At 42.7% G+C, this 17588-nt stretch overlaps 1 protein-coding gene across 8 annotated transcripts in view; it reads left to right on the forward strand.

The window, feature by feature from the left end:
- Positions 1-17588, forward strand: part of ARFIP1 (ADP ribosylation factor interacting protein 1) — a 121238-nt gene that overhangs the window by 24446 nt on the left and 79204 nt on the right. For 5 of the 8 annotated variants that reach the window (XM_038755032.1, XM_038755029.1, XM_038755030.1 and 2 more), the window contains exons 2-3: positions 3889-3968; positions 14834-14935. In XM_038755032.1, the coding sequence (XP_038610960.1) occupies positions 3891-3968; positions 14834-14935 (180 nt within the window). In that variant the 5' untranslated portion in view covers positions 3889-3890. The remainder of the gene's footprint in view (positions 1-3888; positions 3969-14833; positions 14936-17588) is intronic. The other 3 variants (XM_038755036.1, XM_038755035.1, XM_038755034.1) reach the window with 1 other exon arrangement.

Here is a 17588-nt window from a genome sequence, read left to right on the forward strand (position 1 = left end):
TATGTTTGGTTTTGTTCTCTGTCTCCCCCTTTTAGACTGTGAGCCCACTGTTGGGTAGGGACTGTCTCTATATGTTGCCAGCTTGTACTTCCCAAGCGCTTAGTACAGTGCTCTGCACACAGTAAGCGCTCAATAAATGTGATTGATTGATTGATTGATTAGATGAAAGAGGAGGAGGTGATCACCCTGCCGTGTTGCCCTGCTTCCTCTACTGTCTTATGGTGCCAATGCCAGGTGGCATCAGCTTTGGCACTTGGCCCAAGCTGGACCAGGGGCAGAGGATGGGGCACGGTGGCTCTGCCGCTGACCTGGTTCTAAGCCTGATGAACACCTGCCTAAGCAGCGTGGCTCAGTGGAAAGAGCACGGGCTTTGGAGTCCGAGGTCATCAGTTCAAATCCCGGCTCCTCTACTTGTCAGCTGTGTGATTTCGGGCAAGACACTTAACTTCTCTGTGCCTCAGTTACCTCATCTGTAAAATGGGGATTAAGAGTGTGAGCCCCACGTGTGACAGCCTCATTACCTTGTAAACTCCCCAGCACTTAGAGCAGTGCCTTGCACATAGTAAGTGCTTAATAAATGCCATTATTATTATTCTTATTATTACCAGGCTGTCCTTGCGGACTCCTGCCCTGCTCATGCTGGGCTGGGGAAGGGGGAACCCCTCTGGATCATTGGGCCAGACAGGGGAGCTGCATCTGCCAGCAGATTATTTTCCTTGTAAATGTGGTTGTACCATGAATGGATGTGTGGTGGAACGTGTTTGTCCAAAGACTTACATAAGATGAGAAACAGCATGGACTAGTGGAAAAAGAACAGGGCCTGGAGTCAGGAGACCAAGGTTATAATCTCAGCTCCACCATTGCCTAAAGGGTAGCCTTGGACATGACATTTAGCATCTTGGTGCTTCCGTTTTTTCATCTGTAAAATGGGGGTGAAGTACCCATCTCTCTTAGGCCTGAGAGTCCTATATGGGAAAGAGGCTGTGTCAGATCTGATTGTATTGTCTCTACCCTAATGGATAGCACAGTGTTTGGCACATTGTAAGGGCAGAACAAATATCACAATTATAGATTAATTAAGGATACATTCCAGAACCCATCCTAATGAGATGGCAGGTAAGAAGAAAGACACTGTCAATCCCTCTTGGCCCTCTCTTGTTCCCATTTGCTCTTCTGCTCGCCTCCCTGCTGCCCTCCAGACTCAGCCCCATCTTTTACCCCTCCTTTGCCCCCATTGAGCTCCAGTGTTTTTTTTTTTTCTGTTTTCAAACTGTGAGCAAGGCCCCCATCCACTTTCCCTTTCCTCTTCTCCCCTTCCCTGCCCTGGCCAAACCTGCAGGACTGGGGCCAGGAGTGGAAGGACAGACAGTGGCTTGAGAGGGGACTGTGCGCTCTCTCTCTCTCTCGCTCTCTCTCTCTCTCTCTCTCTCTCTCTCTCTCTCTCTCTCTCTCTCTCCCTCTCTCCCTCTCTCCCTCTCTCCCTCTCTCCCTCTCTCCCCCTCTCCCCCTCTCCCCCCCCTCCCCCTCCCTTCCTCTCTCCCTCTCCCACTTTCTTTTGCCTTAGTCTGCCCTTGTTCCCATTCCTGCCAGGAAGAAAGGTTGAGGGTTACAAGCAGGAAGGGAAAAGGGGACAGATATGCATCTTCCTCACACTAACTCAGGCATGCATTCTCCTCACACTCACGCAGGCATACATCCTCCTAACATTCACACAGATGTACATCCTCCTCACAGTCACACACATAGTATCCCTACACTCACACAGGCATAGTATCCTCCTCCCACAAGCAAACTATCCTCATCCTTGCGTGTGCGCGCACACACACGCATATTTTCTATCCTCCTTACACTCATGCAAGCATACTATCCTCCACACACTCACCCAGGCACACTATCCTCCTCACACACACACACCCATAATATCCTCCTCACACTCGTAGCTGGCCGGGCTATGGCCAAGGTGTTTTTGTGAATCTGGGAAATCACTGCGCTTGGGTTTCAGGATGATGGAGTGGTTCCAAACATCTCAGTTCATGCGCTCTCTTGATATATCACTCTCATCTGTGAGCGTTCAGGATGCTTATTCACTAGAGAGTCGTCCTATCTCCATTTACCCTTTCGACCCCTGGAACTGACTGAAACGGTTTCTGCCAACTCTTAGACAGTGCCGTGGGTGGACCAAAGTAGAGTGTTGTCCAGGGCATCCCCTTATCTAAACCTTCCTCCGGGGGTGTGTGTATCAGGGAACATTTCACTGTCAGCAAGCACACAGAGCTGTATCGGTAGGCTACATCAGTAGGTTTCTTTTTGGTCTGCTTCGTAGTGTTCTGCCCTTTTTTAGCCGTAGCACAGCCATCTTCTTCCACATTCACTCACACATACTTCCAGCATGTCCCTACGCCCTCTTGCAAATGTAGGACAACAGCTGCTATCACTGTCACTGACCGGGAGCAAGACTCTTCCTCTTTAGCGGCAGCCCGTCACAACTGGAGTTGAATGGTTCCTGCTGAGCTGAGGATGGGGGCTTCTAGGGTGATCAAAAAAAAAAAGTATCATCCAGCTGCCCTGGAAAACCCCCTCCTCAGGTCTGGGAGGGCCAGGTGCATCTCCCCATGGCTACTTGCTTCCTCCCACTGTTGCCATCTCGGGGGCGGTGATAGCAGAAGGTGGCAGGCATCACATCTCTTCCAAGATCCCTTCCCACACTAAGCCCCTTATTTCCCTCAACTGCCCTTCCCCTCTGCGTTCCCCTTAAGCATTTTGTCACTCACCCCAGCCCCTCAGTACTTACATAAATGCTCTTACCATTCCCTTATCTGTAATTTAATGTCTGTCTCCTCCTGTAGACTGTAAGCTCCTTGTAGGTAGGGATTGAGTCTACCAACTCGTTATATTTTGCCAAGTGCTTCGTGCAGCTCTCAGCACACAGGAAGCACTCAGTAAATAGCATTTGATGGATTGAATGGAGATCAGGAGCATTCATTCATTCATTCAGTCGTATTTATTGAGTGCTTACTGTGCGCAGAGCACTGTACTAAGTGCTTGGGAAGTACAAGTCGGCAACATATAGAGACGGTCCCTACCCAACAGTGGGCTCACAGTCTAGAAGGGGGAGACAGAGAACAAAACAAAACATATTAACAAAATAAAATAAGTAGAATAAATATGTACAAGTAAAATAAATAAATACATACAAACATATACATATATACAGGTGCTGTGGGGTATGAAGGAGGTAAGGCCGGGGGGGATGGAGAGGGAGAGAGGAAGGAGGGGGCTCAGTCTGGGAAGGAGCAGAGGAGGCAAGGCCCTCTCTGTTGTATTGTACTCTCCCAAACACTTAGTACAGTGCTCTGCACGTGGTAAGCACTCAGTAAATACCACTGATTGATTCTCTTCCCAGTCCTGTTTTTACCTTCCTTCTCCCTGTCTCTCACTCCTCATTTTCTATCCCTCTATTTTCTTTCCTTCTCTCTTTCATTTGTCCTCTCCTCCCACCCCTCCCCCACACCTGTTGATGCCTCACCCTTGATTTTCTTCCCGTCCTCAAATTATAATCACTTAACCATGGAACTGCAATAAACTTGGATTTGGTATTGCAATTGGGTCTGGGTTAAACTGTAACATGAATGAAATAATCCATTTTGTGCTGCATATCCCTTGAAGGAAAACTTGTTTCTTTGCTAAAATGACCCATAAAGTTTTCAGGCATTACAATGTGTCTTATACCAGCTGTCAAATATAAGGGTGGCTAATAATGTAGTCAGACTGTAAGCATGAAAAGAGAATGATTTAATAATAGAGGAACAATAATGAGTTGGCAGCATTGACGGTCTTGCGTGGTGGAACTTGCACAATTAATGCATGCCCAACAAATTTCACTTCTAGGTATGTCTGACCACAGCAGTGATTCCACAGTTACTGAGGCATCTCATCCAGCCCGAGAAGAAGCTAAATCTGACTCTGAGGTGATTGGGTGATATTGACATTGCTTTGAAAAATCAACCAATCAATCAGTAACGGTTTCAGATCGCCCAAATTACAAGAGTACAGTTTAAGGTTATGGAATTTGTGTTTTTGAGAGGGTGGGAGGGGAAGAGTGCTGGGGTCACGAAACTTATTGGGAAAAATGAGGCTGGCAGAGAGCTGAATCAAGAAAAAAGATAGCAAGCAATTTTATCTTTTGATAGAAATGTACGGTAAGTTTGAAAGTTGTTCAGAGCTTTAGAGTAGTTCCAGACTTGATTAGATTAGAGCTGGGGTTGAGCTACAGGCTGGTCAGCTTCCCCCGACAACCTGCAACCACCTAGAAAAGCACTGGGCACCGTGATCGAGGTTATAAAAATGGGGCTGAACCACGGCCTAGTCAGCTGCCTCCAACAACCTACGGCACTTTGTGGGTGCTCAATAAATGCCTGTTGACCAAGTTTTTGATTGACTTTGCCCCCTGCACCCTAGAGGAAAAAAAAGCCTGTCTGACATCTACCGCATTACCAGCCAATCTATGTTTAGGTCTGAGTCCTAAGGCTCTGGAAATGGCCCCTTGAAGTTGTAAATGGCTTGGCTACTTCCTTGATAGGAAGCTAATAAAGAGAAAGTCCACAAAGTTGAACCAAAAGGGCGGGTGGAATGGGAAATGACAATGTTTAGCTTTAGTTTGGCTCTTCTTTGAAGGTAAAGTTAAACCTGCCTTATATAGAACCACTGCTGTAAAATATTCAGTTGCACAGTTAAATGTGCAGTCATTGAAATGTTTTTCTCAGAGAATAAGAACCCTTACCCACACTTCTGGCAAATATCAATCAGTGGTGTATATTGAACACTTAACTGTGTGCAGAGCCCTGTACTGTTTGGGAAAGTACAACAGAGATGGTAGAAATGATCCCTGCCCACACAGAGCTTACAGTCTACAGGAAGAGACAGACATTAAAATAGATTATGTAGCTACCTCGGGTTTATGGGTTACGTAAGTGTGAACTAGATATGTTCTGTGGTGAATACATATTTGATAGTTGGAATAGAGCATGATTTCTTTTTTGGCTGTTGATCTTCATGTTTTGGTTTTGAAAAGTGCTGAAAATTTGTTTCTTGCCCCAAAATAAAATTGCTTTTTAAAATATGCTGCCCTTAGCATTTTCTCTAGAGCTTTTTAGCTTTGATGCGAGCATTTGATTGTCTTTGTAACTTCAACCTATATTAGCAACTGCCACTCATAGATTGTACCTTTTGTTTCTTTCCAATAAAAATGTAGCTGAAACTCTATTTGTCTGGCCCAACTGGGGCCACCCAGCTCTGGCTGAATCCCCATGATAATGAGGAAGCCTTAGTGAATGTGGATTTTTGGAAGTAGTACCTCAGAATTTCTTTTTTTTTCTTCTTTTTTTAAAAATGGCATTTAAGTCCTTACTGTGTGACCGGCACTGTACTAAGCACTGTGGTAGATACAAGCTAATCAGGGTGGACACAGTCACTATCCCACATGGGACTCACAGTCTAAATCTCCATTTTACAGATGAGGTAAGTAACTGAGGCCCAGAGAAGTGAAGTGACTGGTCCAAGGTCATGCAGCAGACAAGTGGGGAATTCAGGATTAGAGCCCAGGTCCTTCTGACTCGCAGGGCAGCTGCTGCTTCTGCTCAAAGATAATAGAGTCCTCGAACTAGAAGGGACTTTGAGAAAGATTATCTGGCCTGGCCCCCTCTCTGTAGGCAGGTAACTTACTGTACTGTTCAGGAAGTATGAACTCTCTTTGTTGTTTTCTTAAAGATCTCTAGGAATGGAGATCTTTTGGTGACCCTTTGCAATAAATCAATGCTATTTATTGAGCACTTACTGTATGCAAAGCACTGTACTAAGTGCTCCGGAGACAATACAACAAAGTTGGTAGACATGTTCCCTGCCCACAAGGAGCTTACAGTCTACAGGGGGAAGACAGACATTAAAATAAATTACAGATAGGGGAAATAGAGTGTAAGGATATGTACAAAATGCTTAAAGGGCATGCAGTGAAATGCGTGGTCGACAGGGGAGGGCAGATAGAGGAAATAAAGTTTTAGTTGGGGAAGGCCTCTTGTAGAAGATGTGATTTTAGGAGGGTTTTGAAGGTGGGGAGAGTGATGGACTGTCAGATATGATGGGGGAGGGAGTTCCAGGCCCAAGGGAGGATGTGGGCAAGGAGTTGGTGGTCAGATGAGATGAGATGGAGGGGTACAATAAGTAGCCTGGCATTAGGGGAGCGAAGGGTGCGGGTTGGGTTGTAGTAAGATAGGAGGGGGAAAGCTAAATGTTTGCTTTAAGGCCGACGGAAAGGAGTTTATTCTGTTGCAGATATGGATGGGCAACTACTGGAGGTTCTTGAGTGGGGAGACATGGACTGAATGGTTTTGTGTTTTGTTTTTCCTCAGAAAATTGATCCGGAGAGCAGAGTGGAGTGGGGAGAGACAGGAGGCAGGGAGGTCAGCAAGGACACTAATGCAGTAATCAAGGTGGGAAGTAAGTGGTTGGGTTAGTGTGGTAGTAGTTTGGTTGGAAAGGAAAGGATTTTAGCGATGTGGAGGTAGACCCAACGGGATTTGGTGACAGATTGATTGAATATGGGGGTTGAATAAGAGAGTTGAGTTGAGAAAGATACCAAGCGTATGGGCTTGTGAGGCAGGGAGGCTAGTCCTCAAATGGCACAGGATGCCTTTATGGCCAATATGTTTATTTTTTAATGTCTAGTCTCTCTCCACGGTGGCTCCTACTTGCCAAGCCCCACAGCTCGGAAGCAGTGCCTGTGTTCACAGGGATGCAAGAGAGGGTCCACAGTGGTTCTAGAGCAGTGGAGGGGCTCTGAGCTCAACCTTCTTGGGGCCACAACGTCACACCCCAACTTGAGACTTGACAGACCATAGATCTTCCTGTTTTAAAGCCCTTTTGAAGTCCCATCTCATCCAGGAGGTCTTTCCCACTTCATAATAGTAATAATAATAACAATAATAATTGTAGTATTTGTTAAGCAGTCACTATGTGCCAAGAATTTTTGTAAGCACTGGGATAGGTACGAGATAACCAGTCCACATGGGCTTAGAGTTTGCGCTTAAGCCCATTATCTTTACAGATGAATAAACTGAGGCACAGAGAAGTTGTGACTTCCAAAAGTCCCATAGTAGGCAGGTGGTAGAGCTAGGAATAGAACTTGGTTCCCATGAATCGCAGGCTTATGCTCTTTCCCCATAGGTCATGCTACTTCATCTCCTCATCTAATCTCATGATCTCTCATCTCCTCACACTTTATCACCCCAACTGCCACATCAGCAATTTTGTATCACCTAAGCACTTAAGTAATCACAGCTCTATTACTTGCACACTTTCATGTGCACTTGAACATTTTCTTCTTCGTACCTGCACTTTAGTATCCACCTCCTGGGCTAGATTGCAGATTCCTTGATGGCAGGGATAGTATGTAATAATTGTATTGTACTCTCCCAGTGCTTGGTACGGTGATCTGCACACAGTAGGCATTCAGGTACTATTGATTGGGGATGTATTTTCTTTGAACATGATTCAATTTCATGCTTGGAAGAGAAAAGTCGTAATAGTGGCATTCCCCCATTTGAGACCATTTTTTTGTTGTCGTTGTTGCTTCATTGTAGAAGATATCTCTGCCTTTCTTCCTTCTTGGAGATCTAATGAATGTAATAAACAGCCATATTGAGGCTGGCATTCCGAAGATTCAACAAAATCTGCTAACTGGAAAATATGGCCTGTTTCTTGGCATGAATTAAATCTGTTGAACACTTATTAAAGAATTTTCTTTTTCTACGCTGTCATTAGAACAGTTAGCCTAGAAACCCTTGTGCCCACTGTCTCCTCTTCCTTAAAATATGGCCCGTTTCCTGCCTTGAGCTGAATCCATTGAAGGTTATTAAGGGATTTCCATTTTCTTCTCATCGTCTTACATGTGGTCTGTCTCCCCTGCCATCCCCTTTTTTTTAAATCTTGGCTGTTTTTCCTTCACCCGATCTGGTAAAATCAGTAGCATTCAGTCTTTTGTAAATAGGAAATGATAGTAACGGAAATCAGAGCAAACCGGCATCCAAATGTAATTTGCCACTTGGGTCAGCATTTAGACAAGACAGCAGTACAACGAAAAAACAAAGTTCAACCTCTTCCAGTAAGCCTTCCCCAATTTATACCCCAAAGCTAATCACAACAGTCCCGTGTAGCACATACATATTTATTTATTTTTGCCCTCCCTCAGCATATATGATTGAACACATCATGAATTTATTTGTTCAGAATGCCCCATTTGTAAATATTGTTGTCTGTCATCCGCCTTTAGAGGGTAAGCTCCTTGTGGGCCAGGAATGTCTCATGCTTCTGCCGTACTTCTCTATGTGCTTAGTTTAATATGTTGCACCCATTGGGTGCAACAGATACCTTTACTACTCCTACTCCTGTTGGCCTTTCTCCAAAATGACAACTTCTGTAGCTGGCTTGGACTCAGATAGGAACCTGTTCCTCTTATTTCTGGGAAAGCAGTGTGGCCTAGTGGATAAAACACTGGCTTGAGAGCCAGAGGACCTGGGTTCTAATCCCAGCTCCACTACTTGCCTGCTATTTGACCTTGCACAAGTCACTTAATTCTCCGTACCTCGGTTTCCTCAGCTGCAAAATAGGAATTCAGTTCCTATTTTCCTTCCTACTTAGTTTTTGAGTCCCATTTGGGATAAGGACTGTGTCAGACCTGATTAACTTGTATGTACCCCAGTGCTTGACACACAGGAAGCACTTAACAAATGCCATAAAATAAAAGTCTAAATTTTTCTTGTAATATCGTAATTTGCTGTATTAGGAAATAGTAAATATTTGATTTTGATTTTTAAATCTACTTTGAATTCCATGGTAATTTTTTGGTTTTTTTGTATAGCACTTTTATTTTTTCCAGAGCACTGTAAAATCTCATTTTATCCTCCCAACAGGGAAGCAATGCAGCCTAGTGGAAAGAGCATAGGTCCCGGTGCAGAAGACTTGGGTTCTAGTCCTGGATCCATTGTTCACTTGCCTACTGTGGGACACTGGGCAAATCACTTAATTTCTCTGTGCCTCTGTTCTCTCATCTGTAAAATGGGGATTCAGTATCTGTTCTCTCTTCTCCTTAGACTGTGAGGCTATGAGGGACGCCTGATATGTCCAGCCTGATTATCGAGTAGCACTTAATATGGTGTGGGGCACATAGAAAGCGCTCAACACCACAATTACTTTTATTATTGTTTTTGTTATTATCAATGATAATAACAACAATAAAAATTCCTGTTAGGGAGAGGGCAGATTTCATTTTCCAGATAAAGAAATTGGGGCTTAGAGGGGCTAAGTGCTTTTCCTAAGGTCTAATAGTAGAGCCAGGACTAGAATCCCAGTCTCCTGAACTAGTCCCATGCCCTTTCCATTGATTTGGATTTATTACTATTTTTTTAGCATTTGAATGCTTGCATTTTTAAGGTATTCTGGAGTGACATTTCTCTGCAAAGTTTAATATGGGGAAAAATATTTGTAGAAAGATCTTCCCTAAAAACCCCAGCACACAGGGTTGCTAGGCTTTCTGAAATAAGATTTTAACTTTTTGGCAGTCAGCCAGACCTATGTCCTAAGTGATGTGTTTGTCAAGTAAATATTTAATATTTAATCCAATAAAAGTTTTCTGTTGGACTGTACAGTGTGCACTTGAGTAGTGCATATACTCAGTGAATCCCAAATAATTATAATGAGTTAATCCCAATAATTAGCAAGTCATAAACATCTTGCAGCGATAGGGGGGAGGAATTTCCACTAGCCCTTAAGGCTGAGTCTGTTTTAAAATGGATTTGATCTGTGTTTAAGTAGGTAGGACTTCCCAAACCAAAAGAAATGCATCAAGGTAATAGCATGATGAAATCCCGAATCTACGTTTTGTCATGGTACGCTGCACTGCAAATAGTTGGCAGGTTGCAACTCAGCCCCTGTGTGACTCAGTCGGCTTCCCCAACCTTACGCCCGGGTGGAGGTATCTTGGAGAGGATTTGGTGTACCCTCGGAAGAATTTCCTTGCCTTGTGGTTGCACCAGGAAACCTGAGCTGGGAAACGTTTTTATTTCGAAGCCCCCGCAGGAACTAATGGGCCTGGAAGGATGGTGCACGGAACCAACGTCCCAGACCTCTCCCCGCTACTTGGATTTCAGAGCCTCTCACACCTTTCTGAGGACTTGGGACCCAGATTGGGTTTCCTGAATTCCCCCGAGATCCACAGGGCTCGAGGATTATATGACTTTTTGGCCCAAACTGGAATATTTAGTAAAATATCTGGTATGTCTTCAACTTGCTAAGTTAGCTACCTGTTGGTAGATGTGTTGGCCACATGAGGGTGTGCTTCAACTGTGGAATGGTAATGCACGCTCCAAATATAATTTTATAATGAAATCGTATCCCCACTATCTGGAGTTAGTATTTTCCTTAAAAACTTGGGCTCAGTTTCTTTCTTTTTTTTTTAATGGCACTTATTAAGCGCTTACTATGTGCAAAGCACTGTTCTAAGCACTGAGGAGGATACAAGGTGATCAAGTTGTCCCACAGGGGGCTCACAGTCTTCATCCCCATTTTACAGATGAGGTAACTGAGGCACAGAGAAGTGAAGTGACTTGCCCAAAGTCACACAGCTGACAGTTGGCGGAGACGGGATATGAACCCATGACCTCGGACTCCAAAGCCCGGGCTCTTTCCGCTGAGCCACGCTGCTTCTTCCATCAGTAGCAAGGCTGAAAAACAGACTTAACATGCTTCTTAGAAGAAGCAGAATTAATAGAAGCTTAATAGAGAAGCAGTGTGGCTCAGTGGAAAGAGCAAGGGCTTTGGAGTCAGAGGTCATGAGTTGAAGCCCCGGCTCCACCTGCTGTGTGACTTTGGGAAAGTCACTTAACTTCTCTGGGCCTCAGTTCCCTCATCTGTAAAATGGGGATTAAGACTGTGAGCCCCCCGCGGGACAACTGATCACCTTGTAACCTGCCCAGTGCTTAGAACAGTGCTTTGCACATAGTAAGCACTTAATAAGTGCCATCATTATTATTAGTAGTAGTAATAATAATAATAGTATTCTTAATATTTGGCCTTAATTCAGAATATTCTTGGGTTTTCCATTTATCACTTTTAGGTTATTGTTAGTTTTTTGTGTTTTTTTTTTAATTTTCTGGTCTCTAGTTGCAAAAATGTTGCTGTTATTCTTACATTAGTAGTATCAGAGGAAGAGTCAAGGGTCTTGGGAGTGAGAAAAGCATATGGGCTTGGGAGTCAGAGGACCTGGGTTCTAATCCTGGCTCTGCCACTTGCCTGCTGTGTGACCTTGGGCAAGTTATTAACTCCTGTGTGCCTCAGTTTCCTCGACTGTAAAATGGGGATACAATACCTGTTCTCCCTCCTATTTAGACTGTAAGCCCCCTGTGGGACATGGGATTGTGCCTGACCTAATTACCGTGTATTTATCCCAGCACTTAGTCTTCAACACATAGTAAACACTCAACAAATGCAGTAAAAAAACCAACTCCCCCCCAAAAAAACCAAAAGGGTCACCCCAAGGAAAAAAATGAGGAAATTAATTCGTGACTATCTTGTCAAATGCAATTCCTTCAGATTAACTTCAATAATGAAATCAGTGCATTTCATATCATTTTATTTGATGCAAAATATTTGTTTCTTAGCAATAGTAGCAGTCACAGATTTATTTTTTTTTACCAGGATACGGAAATACTGTCCAAATAATGACATTTTAAGAAAGCGGAAGAATACCCTAGCCAGCTGGAGCTGCTGTAGAAATTAGGCAGAATTTATTTGTATAGGCTGGAATAAAGCCAGGACACTGGGAGCTAAAGTCTCCACCCTGGTGGAAATTTTCATTGACTCCCTGGGTGGCATTCAAGTTCTGAGCAGTTGACAATAACTTAAAAAAAAATCTCCTCAAAGTAAGCAAATATGAGCAGAGACTTTCTCTTTACACTGTTGTTTCTGAAGGGAATGACAAGGAAGATTTTTTTTCTCCCATCCCACCCTCCCTCCAAATCTAAATCTTTTGGTAATCTGGTAATCATCTCTGTTGGTTCTTAATCCATTTGGTGAAAGGAAACTATGGCAGGGCACCCTGGACTGCAAAAACAGTTCATATATATATATATATATATATATATATATATATATATATATATTCCGGAAATTGTAAGCTTATCAAAGAGACTTTTACCTGGCCACCATCCACCAAGTCTTTGTATTTTGCCAGGTGCTTACCCATGCCAGGAGGCCACCCCCTGGCCCCTCGCCATCCTGAGGGATGTACTCTTCAGACAGCCAAGGAAGGCATCATGCCCATGCCACTCCCAGGAAATGTTAACTTTCCTCCCTCTGATTCCTGGGCTCTGTCAAGCTGTTGGATTTTCGAGATAATAAAGGCTTAGAAATTTTTGGAATTGGGGAAAAAAATAAAACCTATAACCTGCCTACTGTTCTGGAAAGTTAGTCTTACTGTGGCATATGGAAAATCAACTTTTAATCACAAAGAGAAGCAACTCATCAGCAGAGTGAACTAACAGGTTAGAGATGATTTTCCAGGTGCTGACCAAACCTCATTCTTCTCAGTGAAATTTGGCAGACCAAGCCGGAGGCATTCCCTTCCAATTAACAGCTTAAGACACAGTACGATTTCTTTATCGTTGGTTTGGAGGTCTTTGATTGATCTCATGGACTTGTAGCGACAATTAAGAATCTTGGACTAAAACAGCCCCTTCTCCATTTCTCAACACCAGTTGCGTTGTGTGGGAAGCAATACCTGTCTGCAGCCTGAGTGAAATAAGGCAGTCACAGGTCTGGGAAAAATTGAGAGGGTACTGTTTTTCCCCGTTGGCCTCTGTTGTGACTTGAAATGCTAGTTGTTGTTAGCTCATGTATCTCATTGTAGTGTGCGGGTAGTAGTGTAGTGGGCAGGTGGAGTGTATGGGCAAATGTGTAAGGGGCAATAAATGGTATTGGCATGGGTGGGGTGCATCTATATGTGCTGTGAATTTGTGTGTCCTGTGTTTGTCCTTGCATGGTGGATGGGGAGTATGTAGATATATGCATAGGATATTAATTTTTTAGATTTTGCTTTAAAATACATTACTGAATCAGACCCTTACAAGATTTTTATTCTGGACAACACAGATTTTGCTAAAACTAGGTTGATTAATGATTGAGTCATAACAGACTGAGTGGCAACTTCCTTAAACTGACATTCAATTGCAGTGATTTCTTTGCAGTTCTTCCTTCCGGCTCTCATCCTATTCCCCACTACCTATTTCTAAAATAGTGAGGAAGAACATGAGTTTTAGAAAATGACAGCTTTTAATTTGATCCTGCTTCGCAGGCTTGGTGACGAGGGCAAGAACGTCTTCCCTTCTTTTATTTGCAGCAGACTGAAACCTTTAGGTCCAGTGGGTATTCAGTCTGGTTCTGGTGACTGCTGTATATAGTGAGGTGAGGAGGGCACCAAGAGAAATCACGACCTCACGTGAATAACTCATAACTCCCATAACTCGTACCCTATATTGGAAGCTTAATACCTATCTTTCCTGATCTTGCTAAGTGATGGGAGGCGTTTAGGAGCTAGAAGGATGAACCTGTTCAACAAGCCTTGGAGTTTGGGTTTGAACAGATTGCAACAGTAAATGGCCCAAATTCTAATTCAGTTGTTGAGTAATCACAGAAGTAATGGGACCAAGGCCTCTTGGTTGTTTTCCATGGGAGATTCTGTCAGTTCCAATGAAGCAAAACCCATTTTTTGTGGTTTTAATTTTCACACCTATGACATAGTTTTTGGTTTAAAGAATCATCATCAATCGTATTTATTGAGCGCTTACTGTGTGCAGAGCACTGTACTAAGCGCTTGGGAAGTACAAGTTGGCAACATATAGAGACAGTCCCTACCCAACAGTGGGCTCACAGTCTAAAAGGATGTGTCATTTGTCTTAGAAACCATAAAATCTGGATGTACATCTTAGGTGAAACCCAGTTCTTAACTTCCCTCTTATCATCCTCATTCCCCATTTCCTGTGCATTTTGAGTCCTGCTTACTCTCAATCCATTCCTGGTTCTTGAATCACCCATTGTTACTCAACCATGTTCACATTATTCTTTCCAGTTAGTCACCCTGGCTTTGTCTTCCCAACATCCACGAAGTGCCTTCTTTGCCCTTTTTGTTTGAGAAAGAAGAAAAATGGTTCGTCTCCTATTTAATTTTTTTCCTCATGGAAAAAAGTGCAACTACCACTTGGCTTGTGGTAGCTTGCAGAGTATTTGCATATGCATTGCTCTTTATTGCCTACACCTGCATCCATGAATAACAATCACTATCAAGTACTATTTTTCAGTCACAGGGAACAATTATATATTAAGTTGGTAGAAATTCTTTTGGAACACAAATGGCAAAAATTCAGAATTAGAGAAGTGCATGGCATGAGATACCATTCAGGAGGACCCGAGTCTTAATCCCAGCTTTGCCACTTGTCTGCTGTATGACCTTGGGCAAGTCACTTAACTTCTCTGTGCTTCAATTACCTCATCTGTTAAACGGGGAAGAAGACTGCGAGCCCTATGTGCGACAGGAACTGTGTCCAATCCAGCTATCTTGTATCTACCCCAGCATTTAGTACAGTTCCCAGCAGATGGTACGTGCTTAAATAAATACCACTATTATCATTATTATTATTACTATTGTTAATAAATGTGGTCACAACAAAAACCCTGAAACACCTGCTATTTGAGGGGTGAAGTTTTAACTTGGTTTTGTTTTCTTTCTTAGGAATCCACAATGGCTCAAGAATCCCCTAAAAATTCAGCAGCAGAAATTCCAGTGACAAGTAATGGAGAACTTGAAGATACTCTTGAGCATGGCTTCAATAGGGTATGGACAGAATTGTGTTTTTTGTTTTTTAATTAAAAACAATTTACTAATTCATCATCAGTGAATAAATGCCTAGGTCTAAGTAACAGAGAAAATTTATATTTGGCTCATTTTCTCAGTGCGGAAAAGTTTATTGATATTTACAGTTGTATAATGAAGGCAAACCAGTTCGTGAATAACAAAGATTCACCTATTCATTTCAATTTTGAGATACCATTCACAGACTGCAGAGCCAGAAAACTATAAGCATTTGGAATAAAACATTTAATTGGGCATTTCTTTTCTTATGATTGAATTGCTTTTAAAATATCTGGGCCTTAAAATTTATGAGACTATTGACGGAGCCTGTTCCTCATACCTACGAGATCCAGAACAGTGAGTGCTAACCAACTCGTAACTGTTCTTCTCACAGTGACCCTCCACTTCCCTTACTGAAGTGCTGTGAGGGATTAATGGGAGAATATATCTTATTAGGATGAACAGTTTTCTTGATAGAAGGGGACACTAGAGAAAGTGGTAGTGTGCTGAATTAAATTAATCCTGCAGCACATTTAAGATCCGGTGTACTGGAGGAATCTTCGTAGCGTAAAAACAAACATTTTTATAAAGCTTTCTGTGCAAGCTGGATTGTCCAATTGCAAATCAGACATCAGGTGGCAACCAAGCCTGGGGTGAGTGGGGCTGGAAACCTGTCTTCAAAGCTGTGGTGGAATCACACTCATCTCCTGCATGGCTTTAACATGTAGGAAACTCACATCAGATTTATCTTCTTCCTTAACTCAGGAAATTGTTTAAAAGGGATTACTTGAAGCTTCATTAGGCTTGACCTTAAAAGGCTTTTCATCCGTTATTATTAAATGGAAATATATTCTCTTAGAGCAAGCACTTATTTTCCTTCTTTCCTTTCCCTTGCCTTCTCTTTGACTAAATAGCTCTATTGGTGCTTTCAGTTAATGTGGTATTGCTTAGCTGTCCAGTAGAGGTTGCCATGGCATAAACTGTGAAGAAATGGAGATTTAATCTTAGTCTGCTGTCTCTGTTTCAGGACAGGTAGTTGTCTATTCTTTCTTAAAGATCTCCACAGATGGACACTTCACAACTTCACATATTACAGAGTTTATTAGTCAATAATTTTTCTTTATTTTCAACCAAAAGTCTCTCCTGCTTGAAAAGATGGTTATTTCCTCTTGCTCATTCCTCTTCAGAGATAGAAAAGTGATAATCACGACAACTGGTCGGTATTTTTCTGCATTCATATGTTTGAGGGCAATCAAGTCATCATGCTCAGGCTAACTAGCCCCAACTATTTTGGCATTTCTCACAGAGCTCATTTTCCCTGTCAACATTTTTCTTGCTCTTCTCTGGATTCTTTAGGTCCTTGGGAAACAGAATGGTGTAGTGGAAAGAGCGTGGGACTGGCAGTCAGGCGATCCCAGTTTGAGTCCCAGCTCTGCCACTTACCTACCATATGACCGATTGTGTGACACAGACTACTACTGTCCCCATCTTCAAAGCTCTACAAAAATATCACATCTCCTCCAGGAAGCCTTCCCTTCCTTCCGAATCACCTAGGCATTTGAGTCTGTACCTCCTAAACTCTTAAGTATTCACTCCACCCCACTGCACTTATGTTCATATCCTTATATTTGATTGCTTTCCCAAACTGTAATTTATTTTAGTATCTTGTCTTCCCCACTACAGTGTAATCTTGAGGGCAGGGATCATTAATGCTGAGTGACCTTGGGCAAATCACTCAACCTCTCTCTGTTTCCTTATATGCAAACTGGGGATAAGGTAGAGTGTGAGTCCCATGTGGGACAGGGACCATCATAGCTTTGTATTTACTCAATAAATGTCATAATTTCTACTGAATAATTCCTTCTCAACTTTTGATATGGTGATCAAAACTGATGTCGGCACTCTTAAGGGCTAATTTGTGCAATGTATAGAGGAAGGATTTCTTCCTGACCTTTTAATCAATCAATCAATCATATTGAGCGCTTACTGTGTGCAGAGCACTGTACTAAGTGCTTGGGAAGTACAAGATGGCAACATATAGAGACAGTCCCTACACAACAGTGGGCTCAGGCATATTGCCATTAATATATTTCTGTACGGTGTTAGCTTTTTTTATTCACTGCATTGCTGACCCAGCTTGTGGTTGAATCTGACTCTAGTTGTGTCTAACAGGTCTGCTCCCAGATGAATTTGCTCATATATGTTTAATAAGCTCATTGTGGCAGGGAATGTGTCTACTGACTCTGTTGTATTATACTCTCCCAAGAACTTAGTACAGTACTCTGCACACAGTCAGTGCTCAATAAATACCACCTATTGGTTACAATACTTATGCATGTAGCTAGTGTGCCCTCATCTTAAAATGAAAAAATTGAATCAAATAAAATAGGAAACATTTCTATAGAATTCACTTATCACTAGCCTGAGTTTTCTGTGAACTGTCCAAAAAATATCTGAAAATTTCCCAAAATGAAATTCATCAGCTTTTCTCACATCCAGGTAGGTGAGACAATTTCAAAATCTCCCTGCTTTTCTAGGACACCTAGAGCTATCTTTGTTTGCTCAGAAAGCGTAGAGGCCAAAGCGCTTCTTGGTCCTTAGGAGTAACCCTGTTAGCAAGGCCATGAAAACACTG

The sequence above is a fragment of the Tachyglossus aculeatus genome, chromosome 12, assembly GCF_015852505.1.
Source record: "Tachyglossus aculeatus isolate mTacAcu1 chromosome 12, mTacAcu1.pri, whole genome shotgun sequence".
Classification (NCBI taxonomy): domain Eukaryota; kingdom Metazoa; phylum Chordata; class Mammalia; order Monotremata; family Tachyglossidae; genus Tachyglossus; species Tachyglossus aculeatus.